Source organism: Bubalus kerabau, chromosome 16 (assembly GCF_029407905.1).
Source record: "Bubalus kerabau isolate K-KA32 ecotype Philippines breed swamp buffalo chromosome 16, PCC_UOA_SB_1v2, whole genome shotgun sequence".
NCBI lineage: Eukaryota > Metazoa > Chordata > Mammalia > Artiodactyla > Bovidae > Bubalus > Bubalus kerabau.
The window spans coordinates 13,359,146-13,374,368 of record NC_073639.1 but is presented as its reverse complement, the minus strand read 5'-3'; the positions used below and the strand labels follow the sequence as shown (position 1 = coordinate 13,374,368).

General features: G+C 39.8%; 1 protein-coding gene across 1 annotated transcript in view; it reads left to right on the top strand.

Annotated features, from left to right (window-relative positions):
• The window catches only part of LOC129630301 (uncharacterized), a 46,974-nt gene that overhangs the window by 15,646 nt on the left and 16,105 nt on the right, over positions 1-15,223 (top strand). The window contains exons 4-5 of the mRNA XM_055550804.1: positions 4,025-4,093; positions 6,834-7,125. Coding sequence (XP_055406779.1) covers positions 4,025-4,093; positions 6,834-7,125 — 361 coding nt within the window. The remainder of the gene's footprint in view (positions 1-4,024; positions 4,094-6,833; positions 7,126-15,223) is intronic.

Below are 15,223 nucleotides of genomic sequence, written 5' to 3'. Positions count from 1 at the left end.
GCAAAAGAAATTACTAGACCATGGGGACTCTAATAGAATCTCCAAATAATGCATATAAACATAAGAATTTAATATATATAATAAAGGTGAGTTTGAGGAATGCCTCCTAAATAAGGCAGAAAATCTAGAATCTAAAAAGGAAAAATAGCAGAGATTTGATTTTTATAAGCCCAAAGAAACTGACAAAAAAAACCCTGAGTATGTTAAAGGGTAAACAAATTTAAAAGGCAAGAAGTAGATTAGAATAAAAAATGTATGTAAGTGCATATAATAAAAATATTGATTTAGCAAAAACCTGTATATATGTATATAAAAAAATTTTTAAAAAGCCAATAAAAATTTAAATTGCCCAATAAAAAGACAGGCAAAGCCTGTGAAATAAAAATAAGTGAATGAACTTTTGAAATAACACTAACTCTGCTATAAAAATCAAGGAAATGAAATTAGAACTATTATGATATACATATATTGTCCCTAAATAAGAGAAGAGTAAAAAAAGGCTTGGTGAATTAGTCAGGAAATGCTGACTGAAAACACTCTTTGTGGGGAAATAAATTGGTTAAGCCTCTTTGAAAGTCCTTTGAACATTTTTATCAAAATTAAAAAATAAATTTAACATGAGCCAAATTTTAACCTTTATACATATAGGGACAGACTTATCTACTTAGATAATCACCTAAGCAAAGTTTGTAATTAAGAATAATTGAGATTTTCCTAAATGTAATTTAATAGTGGAATGGTTAATATCCCAGAAAGTCAAAATTTTCACCTGAGAAACAACACAAACTTAAATTGGGAATTACTAAAATTCAGTGTGACACTGTTGAGACCTTTCTAATTCATGGTGAAAGAGAAGTGAAGAACTTTAAAAAAGGAAAAATTTTTTTGGTTATTTGATCTTAGAGGAAGGCAAAACATTTCTTCTTTTATGAAGAAATAAATTTATCGATGTCCTTTGGGAAGGACATATGATCTATGAGAGGCAGTGAGAGAAGAGCCTAGGGAAAGTGAAAGGGGATATTTACTTGGTAACCTACATATTTTTGTATTATTTGAATTTCCTTAAAAAACTACACCCTTGTGGCAGAAAGTGACGGGAGCTAAAAAGCCTCTTGATGAAAGTGAAAGTGGAGAATGCTCAACATTCAGAAAACGAAGATCATGGCGTCTGGTTTCATCACTTCATGGGAAATAGATGGGGAAACAGTGTCAGACTTTATTTTTTGGGGTTCCAAAATCACTGCAGATGGTGACTGTAGCCAGGAAATTAAAAGACGCTTATTCCTTGGAAGGAAAGTTATGGCCAACCTAGATAGCATATTCAAAAGCAGAGACATTACTTTGCCAACAAAGGTTCATTTAGTCAAGGCTATGGTTTTTCCAGTGCTCATGTATGGATGTGAGAGTTGGACTGTGAAGAAAGCTGAGTGCCAAAGAATTGATGCTTTTGAACTGTGGTGTTAGAAAAGACTCTTGAGAGTCCCTTGGACTGCAAGGAGGTCCAACCAGTCCATTCTAAAGGAGATCAGTCCTGGGTGTTCATTGGAAGGACTGATGCTAAAGCTGAAACTCCAATACTTTGGCCATCTCATGCGAAGAGTTGACTCATTGGAAAAGACTCTGATGCTGGGAGGGACTGGGGGCCAGAGGAAAAGGTTGGGGGCGGGAGGAGAAGGGGACGACAGAGGATGAGATGGCTGGATGGCATCACCGACTTAATAGACATGAGTTTGAGTGAACTCTGGGAGTTGGTGATGGACAGGGAGGCCTGGCATGCTGCTATTCATGGGGTCACAAAAAGTCGGACACGACTAAGTGACTGAACTGAACTGAATGGATTTTAAAACAATTACAAAGACCCAAGATTCTTCTTTCTGGTTGGGGTTACTCCTGTATGAAATGCTCCATTTGCACGTCCTATAACATTCCACGTAGCCATTTTAAGGAAACCCCGATTGATCATTAGGAATTAAGTATACATACAAAATAGTTCTGCAGGAATAAAAATGGTATAAAATTTTAGCTATTGTTACAATACATGTATATTGTATAATAAATGTATATGTGGACAGTGATTTCACATACGGTAGGTATATATGTTCTAACAATGCCATTTGTTTGGAAGTAAATACAATTTTTAGATAGTGAAGACTTGGGCATAGAGAGTGCATTTCTATTTCTTTTGAGATAATCTTAAAGAGCTTGAAAATTAGAGAAGAAAAAATTCAGTGAAAATTGGGACCAGAGTTGTTTCTAGAGCGTTTCATGTTCTGCTAGCTCTAAAAATCCCCCTTCACCTATTACCTGTTCCATGTGTTTTCATGGGTTAGGAAGAGGTGACTTCATCGAGTCCTTCTCAAGGAATCCTGTATCTTACTTGTAGCCGCTGGAATGCCTATCATGCTTTCACTACTTAGTAGAAGCACATATTTTTCACATGAATAGGAATGATGGCGATTTTTTAATTTTGACATCATCAATATCCTAGAAAGTCAAGTTTTACACTTGAGAAATAATGCAGAATTAAATTGGGAATTGATAATACCCAGTGTGATACTGTTGAGACCTCTCTAATTTATGGTGAAAGAGAGGTGAAGAACTTTAAAATAAGGGAAAATGTTCTAGGTTATTTGATGTTAAGTAAATGTGAAAGCGTTAGTCACTCAGTTGTGTTTGACTCTTCACAACCCCAAGGACTACAGCCCACCAGGCTCCTCTGTCCATGGGATTCGCCAGGCAGGAATACTGGAGTGAGTAGCCATTCCCTTCTCCAGGGTATCATCTCAACCCAGGGATCGAACCCTGGTCTCCCTCAATGCAGCCAGATTCTTTATCATCTGAGTCACCAGTGAAGTCCTTCCTATTTGATATCAGAGGAAGGCAAAACGTTTCTCCTTTTATGGTTGGAGAAAACGAATGAAACAAGTGTACCAATTATATTTTCATTAGTTATTGCTGACAGATTCAACTTCATATTGATTCTATTTACGAAACCTGATTTTCTCTTTTGTGACTCAATTAAAAGCTCTGCCAGTGGACCGTGGGTCAAGCAACAGAGTGAGAGACAAGTTAGTGTGCAGAGTGCTTATCAACTGCAGAAGACCTAAATTTTCAAACTACTGTTGAAATGCCAAGATCTATGGAAACTGCAGCCAGAGAGGCGGCACTAAAATGTACTGTAAGGTCCCAAGGTAGGAAGAGGTTCACTGAGGAAAGGCCTCAATAAAGTGGAGGAAACTGAAAGCTTAGCAAGCAAAAATGCACATCTGGGTAATATCACTAATCTGGGATTTCAGAGGACGAGTGTGTGAAAGAATGAAATGGAGCCTTAGAGAAGAAACCAAGAGCAAGAGACATGATGAAGCAAAAGTTCCGCTCTTACTTTGTGTCTTGTTTCATATGTTGGTACATCAAGAGCAACCTTCTGTTCTGGTTCTATCTACAGCTCTTTCTACTACATCCAGTTCCTATTTTTTTCTTGGGAAGAGGAAGCCTTTTCTCGAAAACAGCACTAAAGCAAGTCAACAATATAATCTCTAAGGATAGAAACATGAGGGGTAGTAAGGAGCTTGATAATTAAACATGTTGATCAGACAAGAGTGGTAAGTTGATTAGCCAGAGTATATTTGGAGGTAGAATGTGGTTAAGAAAACTTCTTTTCTGGAATTGGGTGAAATACAACTTTAAAAGCCACATCAACCAATATCAGACTAAAATTGGAATTGTATACTAATTGAAATGCAAATATTTCTGGTGCTGATTCTAAGTATGCAGAAATGATTTTCCTTATTGAGAATAATGGCTGCTTAAATAATCATCCGTGCTTCTGTTTGGATAGTTTGATTGTTAGGAAGCCATTAAAGATATCCCTGGCTATGTTCGATGTAAAGCTTGGGTTCAGATTATATTTGGCATTCTCTTTTGACAATCTTTGTCAAAAGCATTTCTTTTTTTTTTTTTTTTTATCCACCTTGATTTCCATTGTGGGTGTTTGAACCTAATTACTTAGTTAATTCATTAACAGGTTCATCGTACATTTACTGAGAGTACATTCTGTACCAGACACTATGCTGTGGCTAGAGTGGTGAATAAGGTAATAATGGTTCCTGTCATTATAGAGTTTTCAACTGAGTGGATTTTAGTAGAACAGGACAATGTCCCCTTATTGGGATTTTTAGATAAATTTTTATACTCTGTATAAAATTAATGCACAGACCTAATGCAAAGTATAGGAAAAGATAAGAATGCACAGGATAGATGAAAAAATGGTATCTCTTATTCCCATATCTTACAGATAACAACCGTTAAAGTTCCGATATACTGCTTTCATATTATTTTTCTAAGATATGGAGATCTGTGTATCAATGCCTTTATACTTTTACCTATTTGTCATCTATTAATCTTTATATCCCTCAACATGAATATACAGGTGCCTGAGCACACACAGACACATATACAACCATTTTGTTAACTGAATAAAATTAAAAGACTACAAAGAGTATTCTTTGCTTAGTAAACATTTTATATAAATTTAAATTATAAGGGCTGCCCTTGTGGCTTAGCTAGAAAAGAAACTGCCTGCAATGCGAGAGACCTGGGTTCGATCCCTGGGTTGGGAAGATCCCCTGAGAAGAGAACGGCTACCCACTCCAGTATTCTGGCCTAGAGAATTCATGGGGTTGCAAAGAGTTGGACACGACTGAACAACTTTAATTTTCAAACTATAATAATGTATTCCTTTTTGAAAAAAGATTCACATTCAGCTTCTAAAAATGCTTGGGGCTGGTGCACTGGGATGACCCAGAGAGATGGTATGGGGAGGGAGGAGGGAGGAGGGTTCAGGATGGGGAACACATGTATACCTGTGGCGGATTCATTTTGATATATGGCAAAACCAATACAATATTGCAAAGTTAAAAAATAAAATAAAATTTAAAAAAATAAAAATGAGTAATCTAAATAAAAACCTCAACTGTCCACTGAAATCAAATCTTTCTACATTCAACCTATTTTTTTCTCTTTATCTTTCTTTGTTGAACTATAATTGACATACATTAGTTTCAGATGTACAACATAATGATTTGACATTTGTATAAGGATATTCATACCTAGTAGTTCTCAACCTGTAAGCTTTAGGCTCTATACAGAGGTTTCTAAGAATAACATATGCATGGGGTTCACCTCAGACATTCTGATTAACCTGGGCTAGAAAGGGGCCCTGGCAACAGTGTTTCTAGAAGTTCCCTACATGATTCCAAGGTGCAGCCAGAGTTTTAAAAAGTCCCACTACCCAGGCTGTACCCTAGATATCCCACACCAGGTAAATTAGAATCTTTGGATGAAGCCCAGACACACTTTTTTTTTTTTGTTTGTTTTTTTAAAGGTGCGCAGGTGATTCCTATGTTCCCAGGTGATTCCTATGTTACTCAAAATTGAAAACCAATGGTTGAGAAACACCAAGTTGCTTGACTTAAGGCTTACTTAAGACTTAACTGGTCTTTCAAAAAAACATTCTTCCTGAACCAAAATCAGTTCAAGATAATCACTGTAATAAACCAGTAAAGAATTCTAAGCTTTATCCACTCTGATAGTACCTTATTCAAGGAATTTCTCCTCAATTTTTCTATAAATGCAAAAGAAGCAGAAGAAAGATATGGAACTCACAAGAGAAATATTTCAAAATACTTTTAGCACAGTAATCCATACCATGCTGCTGTATCAGGCTCCAATTCACAGTGAAGAACAAAACTGAAAGCAGAATTGACTTTGGTTGAGGCTATAATGTTAAGGGGAGCACAGCTTAGAAGGTAATCATAGCATCTTCCAGTGAATTCTAGGGCAACAAATATAATAATTAAAATAATTTGCCCGTGACTCTTTAACAGTTCAAAATGCCAATGTAAACCATATTCTTATATCAGTTTCAAAGAATGCTAGAAAATACATTAAAAATAGTGAATTTAAGAGAATTTCTGCTCAGAGACCAACTAAAACATATAAATTGCACATATTTTATGTATAAGATATATATCTTTTGTATTTATTTAAATTTTTTTCAAATATTCTAATGATCACATGAAAAAGACATCCCCCCTCCCATCTTTTTTTTTTTTTCATTACTTACCCTAAGGAAAGAAGGCCTCACAGATCACCAGGAATCAAACTCCACACTTTTCACAATTACAAATGGCAACTAATGGGAGAAATCTGGGATACTACACTTCTTTAGGCTTCCACACACATCTGTTTGAAACACTTAAAACAGATACAAAATTTGTATTAACAGCACTGTGGCATTTCTCTGCCACATCACTTTTAGTACCCATATTAAACAAGCACAGCAAAATTCATATTTACCACATAGACAAATGTATATCTTTCAGTTCAACATATATATATCTGACTTTCAGTTCAGTATATATTTGCATTATAGCTCCATTACGGGCTTCAGGGGTGGCTCAGTGGTAAAAGAATCCACCTGCAATGCACGCAGGCGACAGAGAGGAGACCAGGACTAGATCCTTGGGTGGTGACTATCTCCTGGAGAAGGAAACAGCAACCCAATCCCAGTATTCTTGCCCAGAGAATTCCATGGACAGAGGAACCTGACGGGCTATATATAGTCTATGGGGTGGTAAAAGAGACAGCACTTAGGGACTAAAGAACAACAATAACAAGTTTATTGCTCAAGAAGTTCCATTCAGCAGAAGAAAAATATGGAAGAATTAAATCTATGAGTTTTGCCTTTCACCATATGACTCTTCACCGGAAAAAAGTCAGCTGTTCCAAGAGAGTCACTTCACAGCTGCACTGGGCCTCCCGGAAGGTGAAAGCGAAGTGGAGGCAGCCAATCAGCGGCCAAAGAGGGCGAGCTCCAGCTCCGCCCCCACCACTCGAGCAGGCGCAGAACTTGGGGTGAGGAGGCTGCAAGGCCTGCCTGGCTGGAGAGCCTTCATATCCGCACAGCCACCCAGACCAGGGGCATCGTCCAGCTTGTAAGGGCTCAGGTCCCTGAAGCTCAGTCTTGTGTCAGCCTCCCGAGGCTCTCCTCCTGCCCTGGTGCTCTCCGACCACCCGTCCAACCTATTTCTGACCCACATGACCCAAGGGCCCACAGCGAGGAAGGTGAGCTTGATTTTTCTTAACCAAACTTCACTTCTTTGCCTGCTCTTGGATTCCCCATTATTTGAACAAGGGAGGGGATATTAGAGGGAAAGAGACAAAGTCTTCAGTTCAGTTCAGTTGCTCAGTTGTGTCCAACTCTTTGCGACCCCATGGCCTACAGCACACCAGGCTTCCCTGTCCATCACCAACTCCTGGAGTTTGCACAAACTCATGTCCGTCGAGTAGGTGATGCCATTCAACCATCTCATCCTCTGTCGTCCCCTTCTCTTCTCGCCTTCAATCTTTCCCAGCATCAGAGTCTTTTCAAATGAGTCTGTTCTTCGCACCAGGTGGCCAAAGTATTGGAGTTTCAGCTTCAACAACAGTCCTTCCAATGAATATTCAGGACTGATTTCCTTTAGGATGGACCTGTTTGATTTCCTTGCAGTCCAAGGGACTCTCAAGAGTCTTCTCCAACACCACAGTTCAAAAGCATCAATTCTTTGGTGATCAACTTTCTTTATAGTCCAACTCTCACATCCATACATGACTATGGGAAAAACCATATCCTTGACTAGACCGACCTTTGTTGGAAAAGTAATATCTCTGCTTTTTTTGTCTGGTGGTTCTATGGTGGGATTAATGGCTACCTCCTCCAAGAGGGCTTATGCCATGCCCAGGTCTGCTGCACCCAGAGCCCCTGCCCCTGCGGCAGGCCACTGCTGAGTCGTCCCTTCCCAGGAGACACTCAAACACAGTTTGGCTCAGTGTCTGTGGGGTCTCTGGGTCCTGGTGTGCATAAGGTTTGTTTGAGCTCTCTGGCAGGTAAGGGTTTGATTCTAAATGCGATTTCACCCCTCCTAGCGTCTTGCTGGGGCTTCTCCTTTGCCCTTGGGATCTTGGTAGGATCCAACATACTCCAGCTGACAGTCGCTCAGCTGTGAATTGTAGTTTTGGAGTTCTTGCAGGAGAAGGGAGTGCATGTCCTATGCCACCGTATTTCTGGGATGGCTTAAGACTAAGACAATGTCTTAGCACTGTTTTCTTTTTTTTTTTTTTTAAGAGTCAGTTTGCGTTGTAAGTGGAGAAGGCAATGGTACCCCACTCCAGTACTCTTGCCTGGAAAATCCCATGGACGGAGGAGCCTGGTAGGCTGCAGTCCATGGGGTCCCGACGAGTCGGACACGACTGAGCAACTTTACTTTCACTTTTCACTTTCATGCGTTGGAGAAGGAAATGGCAACCCACGCCAGTGTTCTTGCCTGGAGAATCTCAGGGACGGGGGAGCCTAGTGGGCTGCTGTCTATGGGGTCGCACAGAGTCGGACACAACTGAAGTGACTTAGCAGGGGCGGCGGCAGCGTTGCATGCACACGCACACACACAGAGTTGTGCTCCATCTAGACTGTTTCCTCAAACAGATGTTTCTCTAACTTCTTCACGTGTCCTTCCTTACTGCACCAAGAGCTCTCACTGTCTCTCGGATGGGGCACATCCTTCATTCCACTTAGTCCGCTGGAATCTTGAACATGCTGGCCTAGCTATGAAGTTGAAGTACCAGCTGCTCCTTACAACTGTCCTTGATCCTTACCTTACTAACTCAGATGGCTCCAGCCCATTGCCTGCTGTCAGACTGAGCAGCAGTTTGCAGTCTCCCCAGATTCCAAGAGCCTCTGTCAGGACTCTCACTTAATTTCAGTTTATTTCGAGGTTGGGGCACATGAGTGATGCCAGTGTCTCTATTTTGTGGCTGTTCTATTCCTCTATGAATGTTTCTTTTTGGAGCCTTTGAGAGAGGGTTTGAAGGGAAGGGAAAATGCCACTACACTCTCTGTGAATTTGCCTAATCCTCTCTCTTAAAGGGGCTCTTTTATCCACTTTTGCACTTCAGACTTCACTTAAGTAGGTTAGAGGTGGTGGTGAGGGTTGATAGTGAGTTTCTGGACCTGTTCTTCTCTTTTCACCCAACCTCCATAGATGGGTCTAGCATCTTTCTTTAGAATGTGCAGTTATTTATAACCCATTGTTCTCAGTTTTGGAGCTTCAGCCAAAATTCTAAGACAACAGGAAGAGTCCTATTGAAATTCTTATTTTATGTATGTGTATACGACACTCACACACACACACAACACAGTCGATTTCACATGGCTTCTCCAGTGTTTTCTTACTTTTCTAAACTTATAATTATATCATGTGCATTTCGTCTTGTCATTGCATCTCTTTGGAAGTGTTTCATATTATTTCATCTAATAAAAGTGTCATAATTTATTTCCCTTTTTAATTGTTTAAAATATTGTTTTTTTTTCCTATTTGATTATAGCAGTAATACTCATTAAAGATATTTATAAAATACAGAAAAGTACCAAGAAGACAACAATGTCATTTGTAATTACTTGAAAAAGAACTGCCTATATTTTTATATGTTCCCTTCTAGGTTTTCTCCCTCTGCATATATATAGTTAGTTATATCGATACATAGAAGTAGCTGTATCTGTGTGTGTGTGTGTGTGTGTGTGTATGTATGCATATCTATCTATATGCATTTTTAATCTCAACACATATTATCATACATCTACGTTTAAAAATGAATGAGGTTTCTACTGTATACAGTTTTATATCCTGTTTTCACTTTCAATTATATTTTACTCTTTCTTCATATTTGGAGTATTTTAAAAACCTAACTTTTTATTACCATAAAATCACATGCATCAATTATAGAGAATTTAGAAAATATAGATTAGCCAAAAAGAAAGTAGTCATAAGAATATTAACTTTTGTTATTTAACCATTCTGAATCTGTCAAACAGCTTTTAGATAGGAAAAGGAGCTCATAGTAATATGACTAGTCAGATCTCACTAGTGCTTCTGTGGAGTTTTCTCTCTGGTCCCCACCCTCTCCGGTTATTTGTGGGCACTCCTGGCGTTTCAGTGCTAGCCATTCTGCTGCTGCTGCTGTGCGCATCTGTGGGTGGGTAGCCACTGTATGTGGATGAGAGCGTCTGGGAGGCTGTGGCCAGAGCACCTGGTGGGTTGGGTGTGCTGGCAGCTAGCATGCTTTAGGCTCTGGAACCATGACTTTCTGCCCGCCTGGGAGCTCAATCCAGGTCGTTTTCAGTGAGTTCCCTCCCTCCCTCGGATTCTCTCCGGGCCCTCATAGCTCTGCCCTAAAATCTGTCCTTGTACTATCGTTCTTCCACCTCCCATGGTCTGAGAGTTTTGTCTGCATATATACGGAATTTAATTGTAGATATAATTCAAAAACGTACTCCTCCCCAGGGACTGCTGCAGCCCTGTTATAATTCATGAGAGTTGTTAGCAGAGAAGTTGACACTGGCAGTGTGTGGTTACACATAACATGCATACACTTTTATAATTATGAGATAATTTTGATAAAATGCATGAAATTGTATACCATGTGCTTTTCTGGGTGTGTTTATCATGAAATCCTTTATGGATTTAAATGTTTTTTGTCTCTATATGTCTGTATACATGGTGGTTTCAAAGATGGGTCTATGGATACTCCAACACTCCTACTTAAGAGGTGCAGCTTAATTACCCAAAACCTTCAATGCTGTTGATCTCAGTGACTTGCTCCTAGTGGTAGGACATCAGTTATAATGTTAGATTATAACAGACTGTGCATCTATTTCAAGCTTATCCCTCCACCAATCTCTTGAATCTGACTTGAAGAAACTGGAGAGAAAAAAAATGATTACTGTTTTAAGCTGCTTGCTACTGCTGCTAAGTTGCCTCAGTCGTGTCCAACTCTGTGCGACCCCATAGATGGCAGCCCACCAGGCTCCCCCGTCCCTGGGATTCTCCAGGCAAGAACACTGGAGTGGGTTGCCATTTCCTTCTCAAATATCAATAACCTCAGATATGCAGATGACACCACCCTTATGGCAGAAAGTGAAGAGGAACTAAAAAGCCTCTTGATGAAAGTGAAAGTGGAGAGTGAAAAAGTTGGCTTAAAGCTCAACATTCAGAAAACGAAGATCATGGCATCTGGTTCCATCACTCCATGGGAAATAGATGGGGAAACAATGGAAACAGTGTCAGACTTTCTTTTTTGGGGCTCCAAAATCACTGCAGATGGTGACTGCAGCCATGAAATTAAAAGACGCTTACTCCTTGGAAAGAAAGTTATGACCAACCTAGACAGCATATTCAAAAGCAGAGACATTACTTTGCCAACAAAGGTCTGTCTAGTCAAGGCTATGGTTTTTCCTGTGGTCATGTATGGATGTGAGAGTTGGACCGTGAAGAAAGCTGAGTGCCGAAGAATTGATGCTTTTGAACTGTGGTGTTGGAGAAGACTCTCAAGAATCTCTTGGACTGCAAGGAGATCCAACCAGTCCATTCTGAAGGAGATCAGCCCTGGGATTTCTTTGGAAGGAATGATGCTAAAGCTGAAACTCCAGTACTTTGGCCACTTCATGCGAAGAGTTGACTCATTGGAAAAGACTCTGATGCTGGGAGGGATTGGGGGCAAGAGGAGAAGGGGACGACAGAGGATGAGATGGCTGGATGGCATCACTGACTCAATGGACGTGAGTCTGAGGTGAACTCCGGGAGTTGGTGATGGACAGGGAGGCCTGGCGTGCTGCGATTTATGGGGTCGCAAAGAGTCGGACACGACTGAACGACTGAACTGAACTGAACTGAAGGGTAGGAAAGAAGAGAGAACTTAAATATACAAACACAGGAGAGGAAACAACACATTGTTGCAGTCCTCTTTGTAACTGGTCATGAGACTGAAAGTTAGCAATTAAAACTTTTCTTTTTCACTGTTCATTTCAGGTGTCTTTTAAAAAATTTAGCCAATATCTTAGATGTTCAAGGTTCTTTACCTGGTGTGGTGTCTCAAATCTTCATTCTTGAGAAATCTGAGCCTTTGTTTGCTTTTCCTACATAGATGCCATGGTCTTCCAATTAATTTCTTCAATGAGCAAATCAGACCAGGAAACACTCCAGGGCATTCTTTGAGTTCCGTCAATATTTCTTACTTTTCCTGTTTGTGCAGCAGCAGTTCTAATCCCGCTTGACAGTCAAGATCAATCTCAAAAGTCAACACCATAATTCCCTTTATTGCCTGTTTACTTAGTGCATGAAGAGCTTGAATTGGTGGGGTGGTATTGTCAGTTTACCAATTAATGACTCCATTGTTGTATCTTCTGAAGCATTCCAACCTTGGTTACTAGGACAACCAAACCAATAGCACCCAGAGTTTCATGGATGGAAAGCTACATTTTGAGAATGACTCTGTTTTGTGCACAGCCTTTTGAAATCTAGGAATTTTTCCCCTTTTTTGATTAATTGATCATAGACACCTCTCCATGATAGCTGAGGCAAAAATAAAAGTGTGTGCATGCTCAGTTGTACCTGTCTCTTTTGTTACGCCTATAGACTGTAGACCTCCAGGCTCCTCTGTCAATAGTATTTTTTTTCAGGCAAGAATACTGGAGTGGGTTGCCATTTCCCCCTCCAGGGGATCTTCCCCACCTAGAGATTGAACCCATGTCTCCTGCATTGGCAGGCAGATTCTTTACCACTGAGCCACCTGGTAAGAGATAAAAATCCAAGTAGAAATTAGTAATGGGGCTCCAAAGCTCATTTGTGCTTTCAGAATCTAATCAAATCTAGTTCTATACATCCATTTCCATTTGTTGATGGAGCACTTTGGAGCACATCTGACTTCATAGTGAAGTGAAATTGTTCAGTTGTGTCCGATTCTTTGTGACCCTATGGACTGTAGCCCTGTAGCCTGCCAGGCTCCTCTGTCCATGGGATTTTCCAGGCAAGAATACTGGAATGGGTTGCCATTTTCTTCTCCAGGGGATCTTCCCAACTCAGGGATCGAACTTGGGTCTTCCACATTGCAGGCAGACTCTTTACCCTCTGAGCCACGAGGGAATAGGTAAATTAATACATAAATTCATAATGTGACATTTCTTGTCCCACGGTCACATGTTTAGTTGTAGACTAGTACCAGAGACAAGCCAGGATCTATCATTCAAAATAAGCACGGACCCTTGAAAAAAGGGTAATTGCTTTACCCACAAATCTTAACAATTTCTGCTGTGATTCTCCTATTGGGAGGGCTGCCAACCTAACCATTAGATTTCCTGGGTAAAAAGCAAACTAGTGAAGCTGCTTCCAGAAGTGTCTGGTCAGCTGAAGAGCCTTCTTTTCCTCTGGGATCGTACTTGAAACTGGCACCCTTTAATATGTCTTGTAAATGCTCAGATAGCATACTAAAAAGCAGTTATGTTTTCTCTCCTAAAACAAAAATGGCCCAAGTGCCATGACCTTTTGTAGTGGATAAAAAATATTGTATCTTATCATCTATTTTGGTGGAAGAGCCCATGTTGCCTGGAAACATCTTTTAAAGAAGTTAATATTAGGCTTCTGTAGTTTTGTTTTTAAGCTTCTCTATTTTATCTTTTGTCTTAATCTTTTTGCTTTTATTTTGTTTTTATCTCCTATTTTCTGAAAAATGTATATTTTACTCAGGTATATTTTAGTAAGGCCTAAGGGTCTTACTATTTCCCATGAACTAGAATGTCTGTAAGATAATGAGACAATCCACCTCCCTAAAGGGAGTCCAGCTTATCTCTTACCAAGACTCATAAGATAGGGGATTCCCCATATACTAGAGTCTCAGGAAAATGACAAATGTCCACTGCAATAATGAGTGATCCCCATAAGGTCCAAATTTGCAATCAAGGAAGATTAACAACTCAATTGAATGAGACTGAGCAATACATGAAATTAAAAGATGCTTACTCCTTGGAAGGAAAGTTATGACCAACCTAGACAGCATATTAAAAAGCAGAGACATTACTTTGCCAACAAAGGTCCGTCTAGTCAAGGCTATGGTTTTTCCAGTGGTCATGTATGGATGTTAGTTGGACTATAAAGAAAGCTGAGCGGCGAAGAATTGATGCTTTTGAACTGTGGTGTTGGAGAAGACTCTTGAGAGTCCCTTGGACTGCAAGGAGATCCAACCAGTCCATCCTGAAGGAGATCAGCCCTGGGATTTCTTTGGAAGGACTGATGCTGAAGCTGAAACTCCAATACTTTGGCCACCTCATGCGAAGAGCTGACTCATTTGAAAAGACCCTGATGCTGGGAAAGATTGAGGGCAGGAGGAGAAGGGGACGACAGATGATGAGATGGTTGGATGGCATCACCGACTCAATGGACATGGGTTTGGGCGAACTCTGGGAGTTTTTGATGGACAGGGAGGCCTGGTGTGCTGCGGTTCATGGGGTCGCAAAGAGTCGGACACGACTGAGCGACTGAACTGAACTGAGCAATACAAGTATTATACTTGACAACCAGGCTCTTGAAGACCATTAGTTAAGTGCATCTTTCGAACATAAAACTCCATGGGCTCCTTCTAGTCGGTTTTACCACACCTTGATCCTATGGGCAAAACATCTTTCAAAATTTTTAGTTTGTGTTGCTTAATGTGGAAAATGTGAATTTTTTTCATGGATATATTCAAATTTTCTGAAGAGCACTAAGCTCCTGTGGTTATTTGTCCTGGGGAAAAAATGGATAAATAGGTTTGAACCATAATGGGCAAGAGGCACCCACTATACTGAAGCTATCATGCTTTTCTCCCCTTTTTAATAACAGAAAAGGGGATAGTTCCAAAGTGCAGAGGTGGGGAAATGCTACCAGAATTGTTAGTTTGTCCAGCCTTTGTTAAAAATCACCTGCTTTTTCCTGTTCATTCACCAAATCCTCCATCTTTTTCTAATTTTCCCAACGTAGTCATTTGGAATTTATCTCTCTTTATACATATTTCCCTGAAGACATTCCAAGGATAATTAAATAAGCATAGCTTTTAATTACTAAGAGGTAACACTTAGGGAATGCCATATTTAAAACATTTTTAATTCCAATTAAGTGACAATTTTACTACAGGTCACAGGCATTTCAATTTATTAATAATATCATATGGGTGAATATTAGATCAGTTCATATTATGCTTATAAGATACATACTGCACTTGCCTATGATTATTTTTGTAAATGAAATTTCTAGATCAGAGGGAGTACATGTTCATAAGTCTGTCTTGAACAGACTTGCCCCCAAGAAAAAGATGAATT